Source organism: Mesitornis unicolor, unplaced genomic scaffold, assembly GCF_000695765.1.
Source record: "Mesitornis unicolor isolate BGI_N332 unplaced genomic scaffold, ASM69576v1 scaffold16237, whole genome shotgun sequence".
NCBI classification, from domain to species: domain Eukaryota; kingdom Metazoa; phylum Chordata; class Aves; order Mesitornithiformes; family Mesitornithidae; genus Mesitornis; species Mesitornis unicolor.
The window spans coordinates 10,148-23,749 of NW_010194464.1; the positions used below are offsets into that span (position 1 = coordinate 10,148).

At 36.8% G+C, this 13,602-nt stretch overlaps 1 protein-coding gene across 1 annotated transcript in view; it reads left to right on the forward strand.

Annotated features, from left to right (window-relative positions):
• The first annotated feature begins 6,459 nt into the window (after positions 1-6,459).
• Positions 6,460-13,602, forward strand: part of POSTN (periostin, osteoblast specific factor) — a 22,475-nt gene continuing 15,332 nt past the window's right edge. The window contains exons 1-2 of the mRNA XM_010187813.1: positions 6,460-6,616; positions 8,134-8,232. Of these exons, the coding sequence (XP_010186115.1) occupies positions 6,495-6,616; positions 8,134-8,232 (221 nt within the window). The 5' untranslated portion in view covers positions 6,460-6,494. The remainder of the gene's footprint in view (positions 6,617-8,133; positions 8,233-13,602) is intronic.

Sequence of the window (13,602 nt, forward strand, 5' to 3'; positions counted from 1 at the left end):
GCACCAAGAAATAGGTGAGAATCACACAAAGCCATGGATAAGATCCTTAAAACATGAAAAGTAACCATTCAAGGAATTTATACTGTGTCCTTCACGATACCTTCATGCATTAATTAGTGCAAGTGAGAATGATTTCAAAAGATGAGTCTGTAAGTAAGCAATAAGCATATTTGGTGAAGCTGTGGGCTGTTCAGTGTAGTTATGGAAAAAAGAAGAATTGTCATTTTGATTAAGCTTGATTCTAAACACAATAGCCCCTTCCCCCAAGTGATTAAGCTAAATAAAGTATTTCAAAAGGTTGTATTGCTATGGTAACCCACTAAACCACTGAAATAATAAATGTGTGCCTGACATTATACATGAAGATTTTATTTTCCCTCCAAAATACTTATTTCCCTCCAAAATGCTTACCAAGTGCTGTTATGAGCACAAGAACTTGGGAATATTATGGATCTTATCTCAAGGTGCATTATCAGATGATGTACTCATTCTCTGAGGAAGAACTGTTTCCCTATGGCAAGAGCATCACCTGCTGTTGGGTGAGGAATCAACATTGCTATTTCCTGAGCAGTTTGTCTAATGCTTATTTTATTTTTCAGGGTAACTGAATATTCTCCTGAATATGCAGATCAGGTTTGAGGAAAAAGACCATATAAGTAATGTTGAACTGTCATTTTTTCCTAAAATGTTTTCATATGCACATAAATTTGTCAGTAAATAACAATTCATATGTTGGGATCTCTACTGACACTTTGACAGAGAGAATGAAGAACATTTTCATGTTTAGAACTGTAGATTTTTCCAAAATATGTAAGATGGCTGAGATCATACTAAAAAAAATCCTGTGAGCATTTATTAGAAATAATCCTTCTCTGAGTTTGTATATCAACATTAATGATGGTTTACCAAAGGAAAAAAAATGCATATTACATACTACAAGCTTTAGTTTAGAATCAAGTCTAGGAATGTCACATTTTAGATTTAATTACTATAAAATAATTCCATAATAAAGAAAACTTGTAGTATGTACAATGATTTTTCCAAATTTAGCAATATCTCTTCTTCCATCAAAATATGACTATTAAAAAACCCACTTTCTAAGAGATCAGATTGATTTTACAGCTTCTGTTGACTTACCTAAAAATTAGACACCCATAGTTTCCAAGGATATCAAAGGATAGGTGTTTCCTTTCATATTGGAGGAGCCAATATATTGATTAGTATCTCTAAATCCGAGTGTCAATAACTACAACTTTGAGTCTTCCTTTCTCCTTTCCTCCCAAATTCAGATGGATTAGAGCTGTCTTTGTGTTTCTCCATCTGTCAATGGTTTCTGTGATTTAATTCCCATATACATACACATGCTGTGTCATGCAGCCATTGTGGGATGTCATTGGAAAGAATAATACTAAAATACTTTGCTGAACACCTTACTTAATATATTAATTAAGCTTGTGAAGACAGAGTAAGATAAAATAAGCTTAGTGAGTGAAAAACAGCGGAAGAATGAGGAGGAAAAAAAAAATTGCAGAAGTGTATTAAATGTAATTGAATTTTTTTTTTAAAGAGTCCTTTGCCAAAGTCCTGCAGTAAATGACAAGAGCGAAATGAGTCCAGAATTAGTACTGGCTTCTTTTGAAACATAACACAATCAAGTTGAGAATTGTTTTCACTTTTTCATATCTTGTTGGCTGAGGAATTTTTGACAAGGGGGGCTAAGTTCAGAGAAGAGCAACATAATAAATGGAAGGATTGGGTAATGGGGAAACAGAAGATTCAAATTGTATAGCTTGGCAATAAGAAACCTAATGAAATTTATGAAAAGTGTCTAACAACATTTGAATAAATAAACACAACAGTAGGAGGAAAATTAGCTCCTGCAGGTGTGGCGTACCTATGCTTAATAGGATGACTTTAATAATTTTTTTTTTAATGAAATTTTAGGCAGAATACCAGCAAGAGGCTCTGTGGGGCTAGCCAGTGGGTTGGGAAATAGCAGAGGAAAAAGGCAATAACCCAGCTAATCACCAGAAAACATGTAGTACTCTAGAGTAATCTTATTCAGCACAGTATATTTCTAAGTGTCTATTCTCCGAAACATAATCCCAAGAGAAGACGCAAAGGGTGGGATTCTTCTCATGTGACATAGGGCTGTCTAAACAGTCTAGTTCAAACTAGTCAGCCCATCTGCTCTGCTGTTAATGGAGAGAGACAGTTACAGAAGACAAATCATCTGCACATAAAATCTGAATCCCTCTCTCCATCTGGGATAAAAGGGGAGTTGAGATCACAAGCTTTGACTTTGAAATGGCTAAATTTATGTACTATGAATCCTAGTTTGAAAAGTGGTCACAAAAAAAATCACCAGTCGAGCAGGGTCATGATGTTTCAGAAGTGAGTTAGTATACCTTAAATTAAAACCCTGATGTGACAGAAAATAAGCACGTTAACTTAAGAAGCATCTAAATACTGGTGATAGTTGAAGAAACAAAAAGAAGTCTTCTTGGATAATATTTTTAATTTCCCGAAAAGCCTGACTATGGCTATCAACCCATGCAGTCAAAATCATCCTCTTCACAGGATGTACCATCAAGTCTTTCCTAATTACTTTCTTGAGGTTTATTTCCATTTCTTTCATTTGCAGTAATAGTTGTATATGGATTCATCTTCACTAAAATAGATATGGAAAGGAAAGAGACAGCTGATGGCAGCAAACCTTTGCCAGTCACTTATGTCAGAAATTCTGCAGTGAATGTTTTGAGCATAATCCATCCCCGTGGAAATACATTTCACATGTTGGATCTTACCTTCAGTCGAACCAAGCTTGATTTTATTGATTTACAAACTTTCCCTTAAAGTATTATTATTATTTATTATTAATAATAATAATGTTATAGCTCTGGGTTTCTGTGTATTGATGTAAACATCAAGCCCTCTTCCCTCTATTTGATATTTCAAACCCCTGCATATTATACAACCTTATGTGGAAACCAGGCTGTATCTGGTCTAAACATTACCAGATCCTTCACTACACCAGGGGAACATCCTTCCCATGGTAGTTTGTGTTGGTAGCCAGGCTTACTGCACCCTGTATTTTTTTAATTTTCAATTATCTGATCTAAATCACCAGGAGATTACTGAATTAAACTGATTATGCTTTACATCTCTAGCCCCAGTGATTCTCTGCTAGATACTCTTAAGGAAACAGAAGACTCTTCACATGGTTTTTACATGCTTTGCTTGATGGGGCTCCTAAGTGATGCTGCAGCAAACCACCAGATTCCCTAAACAAAACCACATTCTAAGAAGAGAAACTGAAGGTTACTCCAGATGCAAATTGCTGATCTAAGTGAAGTTAATGACAAAAATCCCAAATTTGCTGAATCAGCATTTCTAAGGAAACTTAAGGATTCAAGCAAGACGTGCAGGATAGATGGAACCTCTCTTTTAATCTTAAAACTGTTTTACACATTTGCTCTTTCCACGGAGTCCACACACACTCATAAAACAAAAAGTATACACATAAAGTAGTTACAAAATAAAGAAACAGAGTATATATAACACGCTTTGTAAATTATCTGAAACTTCTGCAGGTTTTGACTGGGAGGAGCATACCTGAAAAACCTTTCATTTCCTTTCATTCTTATTTGCTAAATTTCTGCTCATCATCGGTAGAATTACCATCAAGTGACTAATATATAGATGATTCTGTAACTTCAATCTTATGTAAATGTACTTATTCAAACCCCTAAGTGTTTGAATGCAAAGATTCTTGCATCATATAATAAATCCAATCCTTTTTAGGTATAATAAAACAAATTGCTTTATCATATGATAAATTCTTAGTGTAAATACTTAATACAGCTTTGAGAAATTGACTTTTACAGAGCTCTGTCCACTAGAGGTCTCTAGAGAAATACAAGAAACAATTCAGAACAGCAGATACCTTAGACTTTTCTTCTTGACACTACATTCCATGGATGATGAAAATCAGCATTTGTTCTATACTTGTTTCAGATAATTCTTTAGGTATGCTTCTTTTGCCATGGATAATTAAAATTCCTATTACTACAATAATAATTCACATCCATGAGATGTTTTAATGCATTTTATAATTAGATTTTCAACATTTGTAATTAGAATTTCAACATCACATGCCTTGAGAGGTATAATATTGCAAAAGGTTTTTCTCCAAAGGAAAAGAAGAAACCTGAGGTTGCTACTTGGTTGGGTAGTCACCTTGCTAAATAAAGAACAAATTAAAATAAAGTAGCAATGAACACAAGTTGGTTAATCACAACAATAATTTAGGTGGCAAATTAGAAATTTATTACTCTGGTGTGCTGTTCAGCAAACCATTATATCACAAGCAAAACAGAGCCTGGCTTCATTACTTGTTTTTATATTTGGAGTGACATAAACTTAAATGAGGATAGGATTCATGTAGTTGGACTGTTTTTTCTTTTTGATGCTTTTTGATTTTGATGTTTGTTTTTTTTTACTGGAAGTTTTTAAACTGTAAGTATATGCAGTTTCCATTGGATTGATGATTTTCAATACTTTCATTTCCAGTTAAGGATGAGTTTTATCTATTTTATGATCTATGCATTTTTACACCACTTACCAGTGCAACTCGTTCAGTGATCTAGAGATTTCTCAGAAAGTCAAGCTTATGGTCATTACTACTTTTTATGGCCTGCATTGACTCATTTTTACTAACATTTGCCTCATTATATATAATGGTGTCACCAAGGTTGATATAAGGTTTATGTTGATTATCCTTTAATTAGGTTAATAAAATTACTTCATATTTGCATATCTCTTCATCACTGTTTTCTCTACTGGCCTATCATCTCTGAAACCGTATTTGATATTGAGTTTGAGATATAACGGTCCTGTAGACATTTTCTTCTATACCTCTGAAGTGTAAGGGAGAGGTTTATAACATTAATCGGGAAGCTGAATAGGAGGAATAGGAGTGCACCAGTGAAATTCTCTTAAAACTTGTAATATTATGTCACAGAGTTGACCCATCACCTCCATCAGCTGATTTGACAGTGACAGTTTCAGGCATAGAGTTTTACTGAGTTTATGCACAGTGAGTAGAGAGATGATGATACTTCCATGAGCTATCTTGAGTCATTTACAGGTGGGATGAGTACAGGCTGCAGTAGAAAAAATGCCCCCCCTACCACTTAACCAAATACTCCTACTCTTAACCTTAGAAATGATGAAGTGCTATGGTTATGTAAGACATAATCTTAACCATCAAATGCTTATGTACCTATGCCTAGTTATAACCTTTACCTATAATGGTATATAGGAAGTAGTCATTCTGTCTGCTGCTCTTTACTCCATTTTCGCTGTTTTATAATGATAGGTTGGTTCCAAGAGTGCTGTCCAATACTGCATTTTTTTCCCATTATTTGCCCAACTTTGGTCTGGAAGAGGAAACTACAGCAAAGTACTGTCATTAGAACTCACCTTACTTACTTACTTACATAAAGATCTGAAATGATCTATAGACTATCCTTGAAATTGCTTTCATACACAGACACTTCTATAAAAATGACAGAGTTTTTTCCTTAACATGAAAATTGCAAACTCGTGGACTGCAGTCCAAACACCAACTGTCCCTGGAGCCTTAGGACTGTCGCTTCACTGGAGGCTTCAGCCTGTCACTTCACCCTTCTGCCTCAGTTTTCTCATTTACAGCTCAGAATTACATTTTCCACTTACTTCACAAGAGGTTCCCAAGGACTGAATAATAATTATTAAAAGGTATATATTAAAATTTTCTGGTACTCAGCGATAATTATAAGATTACTTAAGGCTCTGAATAAAAGCATTATGTAATAGCAACTGTTATTGTTAGAATTAAAAAATATTTAGGCTAATACTGCATGTGATTGTGTAACTACTTCAGAATCAGAATGTGTGTTAATACAGCTTTTTTTTCCTCAATACACAAGTGCTATTCCAGGTTATTGACAGCAGTATTGTTTGGAAATTTCATGAGCCTCACAAGTTAAACAGCTTATAGCAGATAACTGTGGGGACATGGAAAACAAAGGGAAGCAGTGCACTTCTTATGGGAACAGACGTCTTCCTCTGGGTTTGAACAAAACCACACACAATGATCATGACCTCTGGATGATTTGCTGCTATAAATACCAAATCATAAGTCAAAGTCTAAGCTTCTCAAACATTCTCTGCTGTTGTGTAAGCAGAATAAAATGTTAAGCTTTCTGTAATAAGGAAGAAATTAGTCAATTGGGGATTAAAAATACAGTCTATATGCTTAATGTATGGTACTAATTTAGATTACTGAATCTGGCAGTGAAAGCTGCTATTCTAAGGAGGGTGGTACGAAGTTTCAGGTTGATCCCATGGTTCCCTCCCACCAACTTCCAGCATGTATATAAATTGTCAGCTCTCCAGACCCTTTGCCAGTTCTCTCTTCTAGACTTGCCAGAAGCAGCAGAGGACTAAAGATGAAGATCTTTTTCTTATTCACCTTTACCACTTTTTTGTTGTATGCTTTTGAACAAGCAGCTGCTTCTGCTCACTATGACAAGATTTTAACTCATAGTCGAATTAGGGCACGTGACCAAGGGTAAGTAACTGGGTTTTATTTCTATTTTAAAACAAGTGCTTGCTAATGTTTATTCTGCCTTTTCTTCACATATTATAATAAATGTGATTTTTCACTATGAATTCTTGCTATTGTTCAAGTAGAACTTTCTAAATTAATTTTACAAGAATTGTTCCTAAATAAAAAGCTTTCTGGGGAGTTTCAAAAGGAGATAGAATACTGTTAAAATTCATAAAATGTGGATAAATCTAAAGTCACTATTTTTCAATGAATAAAATACATGTTTTAGAATCACTGAAGTTAATTACAGTTCACTGTTATTGTAATGGGACATCAGATATGTTTAATACCTATTTTCTAATGTTTGAACGGAGTTGGCATGTATTCCACAGCATTTGCTCTCTTTATTCCATCCTAATGAAAATCAGGAACTCTAAATGCTTTGTAACTTGGGAATATATATTGGGAGCCCTTTCTTAAACTTCTGTTCCCACTAAAGCAAGGCAGCAAGCTGCTCAGCAGAGTACCCAAAAAACAATGCTTACAAGCCAGGCTGCTTGGAGACATGGAAATAATTTGAAAAGCTGGTGTCAGGGAGACGCATGTGTCTAAACATATTTTCCTTCAGTCCTCTTAAGTAAAAAATGTTCCGTGAATACAAATTGTTTACCACCCTATCTTGCTTTGTTGCATTCACTCTGCCTGCTACACATGGACACACACATACACAAACACTCCCTGAGCTTTTTAAATTAAAAACTTCACTGGCTTCCTACTGTTATAAAATATATGTTCTAACTTTTGAATAATTTTATTTTTTTTTAATTGTAGAAGTGTAAAACTTAGCAACAAAATGCCTGTGGAATTTGCCCTTAAGAAATTCCTCTTCTGTACGTTACCGTGCTAAGGAAAAAGCATTCCTCATTTGAAATTTGCGACTCCTTTTATTTACATGCCAATTTACCCTTTGGTCCCCAGTAATTCCCAGAATGTTTACTTAGGTGCCTGTGGTACTCCAAACGGTTGGTAGTCAAAATAGCTGATTGATTTACAGAAGTCAGGGTTTCATTCTGCATCAAGAACAAGGCACTTTTCTTCCCCATCTCCCTATGACCTTCAGCTGCACAGATGTGTCCAAGACAAAAACTTTAATGAAAAGAGCCTGATGGTATTCACAGCTCCATACCCGATAGCTGGTAATTAATTCACTTCACAGGGGGAAGGGAGAAATGTAAGGCATATTGAGACTTGACTTGACACAGCTGGCAATCACTGCCCATCAGAGACAGAGGGTCAAACCAGAATGGAGGGGAATCTTCTGCCCCTGCCGAGAGAGTGGGCTTGCCAAGGAACCCAGCTGGGCAGTCCCAGGGGCTTGCACTGTGCTTGCTTAAAATCACACCTGTCCTGAGAACTGAAGCCAGATGTTCATTTCTTACTCTTCCTCAACAGAAACTGTATTTGCTGCTATTTTATGCAAAACTTTTCCAAAGATATATGGAAGCTTCTTTTTAAATGTTTCTCACTCCTGCCCCTAGCCCAAATGTATGTGCTCTTCAGCAAGTCATGGGAACAAAAAAGAAATACTTCAGCACCTGCAGAAACTGGTACCAGGGAGCCATCTGTGGAAAGAAAGCGTAAGTATCCTGTTTAAAAAATGTTCCTCATTCATTGAGATACAATATGTGATTAGAAAAGTTTCATTTTTCTCAGAGGCAAACTAACTGTTAAATGCAGACACAGGGAGGATTCACAGGGTTACAGCTTCTCTTCAGCTGCTTCTAAAACGATCTGGGTGACTGATCCAATAATTGTTGCCAGAAATAATCACAAAAGGAGTGGAAAGTTTAAAAATGACAGCACAGCATGAGTCCTGTTTAAGTTCAAGAGCCTTGAAACTATTCATTTCAGCAATACTTATCTGAGTTAAATATTCAGAGCTCTATTTTAAACACAGAAAGAGATGAGGTTAAGTGACCTACTCTAAAACACAGAGGGACCTAATAGGCCAGTGGTGAAAAGAACTCAGCACTGCCCAGCAGAGCTATATGCTCAGATCACACCTCTCCATGAAGGAAAATGAAAGGAAATTAAAATAAGGTTGTGGATACGGATTAAGTCTGAGTGAGCTTGGCATTCTTTGGAGATTTGTGTGTTTACTTCAATTGTCGCCTTTTCTCAGAATGCAAGTCCTTGCCTTCTCTGTGGCAAAAAGTCAACAGTGTCAGAGTCACTACTGCTTCATCAGCCACAGGGCAGCTTCTGAGTGTGAACACACACAAAATCCTCAGTACTGAACTTGCCCTGCCACACTTGTCTCACTTAAAATTGAATAATTTAACAGAGACTGACATTGTTTACCCAATACAATAAACTAATGCTTTTCTAGTGTGCCACATTTTCTCTTGTTATGCAATTACTTGGATAAATTTCTTAGCAGTTGTCACAGGAAATCATAATTTTTATTTTTCCATTATTCTCACACAGGGTCCAAATAGGACATTTCCAGAAAGGCTTGAGTGAACAGAGCGTCCAGGCTTCAATTGCAACTCCGTCTTAGGGTATTAGGAGTGTCCTAATGACAGCACATAAAACTCTTCCAAAAGCTCAAGCAATATTTAAGTACACAATATTTAAGTCACTAAGAGATTGTGTGCCCTAAGACATAAAGATGTTAAGTTATATTGAGACAAGGTGTAAAAATTATATGTATGAGAAACTTAACTCCATATAAAGTAAGATTTGTATTTAAAGCTTTTCTAATGAACATCAACTGCTGTTCCAGATGTTAATGTAATGTGGAATAGAGGTTTTTTTATTTCCATGCCAAAGCCTTCCTTAACAGAGGAAGGAAAAATATGGAAGAAAAATAACCACGGTGTTAGCCACATAAGCCAGTTGAAGATTACTGCCTTTGTAAAGAAGCTCTTAACTTCTCTATAATGTTCTTCTGATCAACAGTAATTTACTAAATAAACTAGAAAGGAGAGCCTGAACAAGAAGTGACTCATAATTTGAATTTAGTTAGTTGTATTTTATTTTCCTGTCCAAGTCATGAGTAAATAGGACCTGGGGGTGTCGGTGGACAGCAGGGTGACCATGAGGCAGCAATGTCCCCTTGCAGCCAAGAAGGCCAATGGCATCCTGGGGTGTATCAGAAGGGATGTGGTGAGTAGGTCAAGAGAGGTTCTCCTTCCCCTCTACTCTGCCCTGGTGAGACTGCGTTTGGAATATTGTGTTCAGTTCTGGGCCCCTCAGTTCAAGAAGGACAGGGAATTGCTTGAAAGAGTCCAGTGCAGAGCCACAAAGATGATGGAGGGAGTGGAGCATCTCCCTTCTGAGGAGCGGCTGAGGGAGCTGGGTCTCTTTAGCTTGGAGAAGAGGAGACTGAGGGGTGACCTCATTAGTGTTTATAAATTTGTAAAGGGCGAGTGTCAGGAGGAAGGAGCCAGGCTCTTCTCAGTGATGTTACGTGATAGAACAAGGGACAATGGGTGCAAGCTGTAGCATAGAAGGTTCAATCTGAATATGAGGAAAAACTTTTTTACCTTAAGGGTTACAAAGCACTGGGACAGGCTGCCCAGAGAGGTTGTGGAGTCTCCTTCTCTGAAGGCATTCAAAACCCACCTGGACACATTTCTGTGCAACCTAGTCTAGGTGATCCTGCTCTGGCAGGGAGGGTTGGACTAGATGATCTTTCGAGGTCTCTTCCAACTCCTAATATTCTGTGATTCTGTGAAGTAGGATCCACATTTCCAGTCCATTCTTCAAGTTTAAATAAGTGTTTCTAAATACAAAACCAATGAGAGATTCTGAAAAAAAATAAATGTTTAAACAATTGCTCATAGATCACTTTGAATCCAAGTAAGCCTTTACAAACAGAATGCTTTTAAGTTAAAACTGCAAATATAAGACTTATGAACTTGTATGACATTCATTGAACAGTTATTTTCAGAAAGTCAAAGAATTCTATGTTGACAAAGTATTAGAAGCAGACACAGTCTAGGTTTGTGGTGGGGAATGGGGGGGAGTGACACAAAAAGAATTTGCCGAGTGTGCATGCATCACTTGAAGTGCTAATATGGCTACAGTCTTTCATGCCCTCTTCGGTGCATCTATATATACGACACTTTCATAATTAGAAAAGTATCCTTTTCCTAGTTTGTTTTTTTCTTTTTTTTCACTTTTCTTCAAAGGCAATGTTACTTCCCCCCCCCCCCCCCCCCGCCATTTTTTGGATGGTTAAGCTGTCCTGGTTGACAGATCTTTGTATTTATAGTTCTTCTTCAGCATGATCCATATATTTACTAATGTAAAACTGATAAAGACTTCCAAACTCGTAATTAGTTATGTGAGATAAATGCCTCCAGTAAGGATTTTTGCCCTGTTAAAATCAGATATGTAGATCAGACAGTAGTCAGGCAAGGGCCTGAAATGGGCTTGGATTGTGGTTTCTGCTGCTCTCATGGGGTATCAGAGGCTTTGTGGTTTTGAGATTCCTGCAAGATGCTACATGTCACTACACAGTATGGGAAATAATTCTTAGGGAAAAGATGGGGAAGGTGTAGTAGGAGGAACTTTTCTTCCATTTTCTTTCTGAGAAAGGCTTTTCAGTGCTCTGCCAGCATACCATGAATTAATGGAGCTGACTTATACTTCCGATACAGTGAGACACTGACTACAATACATAGTCTTGCCTTTCAAGGACTGCCGTGGCTTTGAAGTCTCAATTGTGAAGTCAGTCTAGACATGAGGAATTATACCATGGCCCCACCAGGGATGAGGAAAAGGCCTGAATTTCATGGGTCAAGCTGTCACCCTAAGCTTTCTGCTGTTGTAAACTTTACTGGTAACTAATTACTTACTTCCCTAAGGAGGTAGAAGAAAGGAACTGCAGTAAGTTAGAGTAGCAGAAATCAAAATGAACAACCTGCTTGGACCTTGATTATTCTAAATCCCCAGAAGTTTCTTTGAAATGTAATTGACTCTGTGGAATCCTAACCAGTCTCTCCAAGCTTGATTTTGACTTTGTTCTTAAAAGCAAATCCAGATGGTTTAAAATTCATTTTCTTCATACAAATTGTAGATTTGTATGCATTTGATAATGGTAATAATGATCAATTTCCAGTTAAACTAGACTGTGTGTGGTCATTTGCCCCATCTCCATTTTATGGGCTTATAGTTTTTATCAGAATCTTTCCTTCTCCTCCAGAGGGCATTATAGTACTGGCTTCCCTTTCCTTCAGTGGACATGCTGAAGTCATCCAAAATACTTTACCTTTTGCATGAAGTCTGCCATACCACTGACTTGTCTGGCATTACATTTTATTCCACTAGAGACACACTAAGAAGAAGGCTATTTCCTGAAAATTACTTACACTGAAACTTAGATATTCTCAAAGTCAGTTTTGGAAAACAACCTACTTCTGTGGTTATATTCCTAGATAGATGTCATGTCTTCCCATGGAAGAAAGTCTGCTTTCAGCACAAATCTGACAAGGAATTCATTATTTTGCTGAGCTCCAGGAGCAAAATTATTTGTATAGTGATAGATACCTTCATGTGTCAGGAAAAGTAGTTTGAAGCAATAGACAGTTTGGACTCATTGAACTAAAGTCAGGTGGTGACTTTGGTCTCTTCACTGACTAGAATTTAGGGGAATGTAAGCTGTAAAACATTTTACAGAGCCTAAGGCTCTTCCTCAACCAGAGGGATTGATATTGAGCAGTGGGGCTGGCTGGATTTGGGCATAAGAGTCTACACAAAACTATCACCTACCTTCTTCTTCTTCATTTAATATTCCTGCCATTGTACAAGCGCTCACAGAGCTAGAGAGGGAAAACAGTGCGTATGAGAGTAAGTCATAGAACTCCTGGAGTTTTTCTGTGGCTATAATAGAGCATTTGTTATAAAAGTCTTAGCTGTTAATAGAAGTTTATACTCTGTGTACTCAGAACATAAATGCAGACATGACTAAAGATGTCAATTTAATAAGAATGCTAATCCAAAGGACAATGGCTCTTCTGATGTTAATATTTCCATGTTAACAAATCCTCCCTTACATGTATATACCATCTGTAAAATGTTAATTTAAGAATGTTTTTATTACTTACACGTCCTATCCGCTGCTGTAAATTTCCAATTGGGATGCAACTTAAAATTTTGTTAAAATCCTAGTCTATTGGACAAGAAATCTTTCCACTGTTTCTATGCAGTATTTTATCTCCATGCCAGCAAGGAGTAGAAACAAATGAGTCACAAAGCTGATCTGAATAAACTTTAAAAAAAAAAAAGCTTGACCTTGTTAGCCAAGAATAACAAGGACATAAGGTAGTGCAGCTCTGCCCCTTTTTCCTTTGGATTAGGTTGAGAACAACTTTGTGCTAAAATACCTCAACCAACTAACCAAAAAAAAACCCCTCCCCAAACAAAAAAACCCACAAAACCCTCAAAAAACTCAGGAATGCAGCATTGCTTATTATCTGAATAGCTGCTTTCTTCACTTGTGAACCATCTTCTGTTGAACTAGTAGGGAGATACAGGTGAAGATAACTCATCATGTGAGATGGTGTTTCCCCTGCACACTGTGTCAATACATGAGTGGTGCTGAGGAACTGCATCTTGCACTGACTTATATCTGGTTTTAACTTTATCATGGGATCCTCCATATAGACTCCTTTTATCCCATTCCCATCTTTCTCACTACATTTTAAGCACCACTGATATAAGGACCTTCGAATTGCAGTCAAATGTAAGGGAATATGAATACTACTGTAGGAATTTACAGTAATCCTTGATAATTGAAAAAAATTCTGGGCTGTACATAACAATTTACATGGTAAAAAAGACACTGATCTCATAATGCTTGGCTGAAGAAACATTTTCTTTCTTAACTGTGTTCTTCAGCCAATTTTCTGCCTGTCATTAATTGTGTCATTGTTGGATATGGTAAGAAGACTAAACTTGCCATATCTTATTCTATGCTTATAACTCAGCTTTCTCTTTCC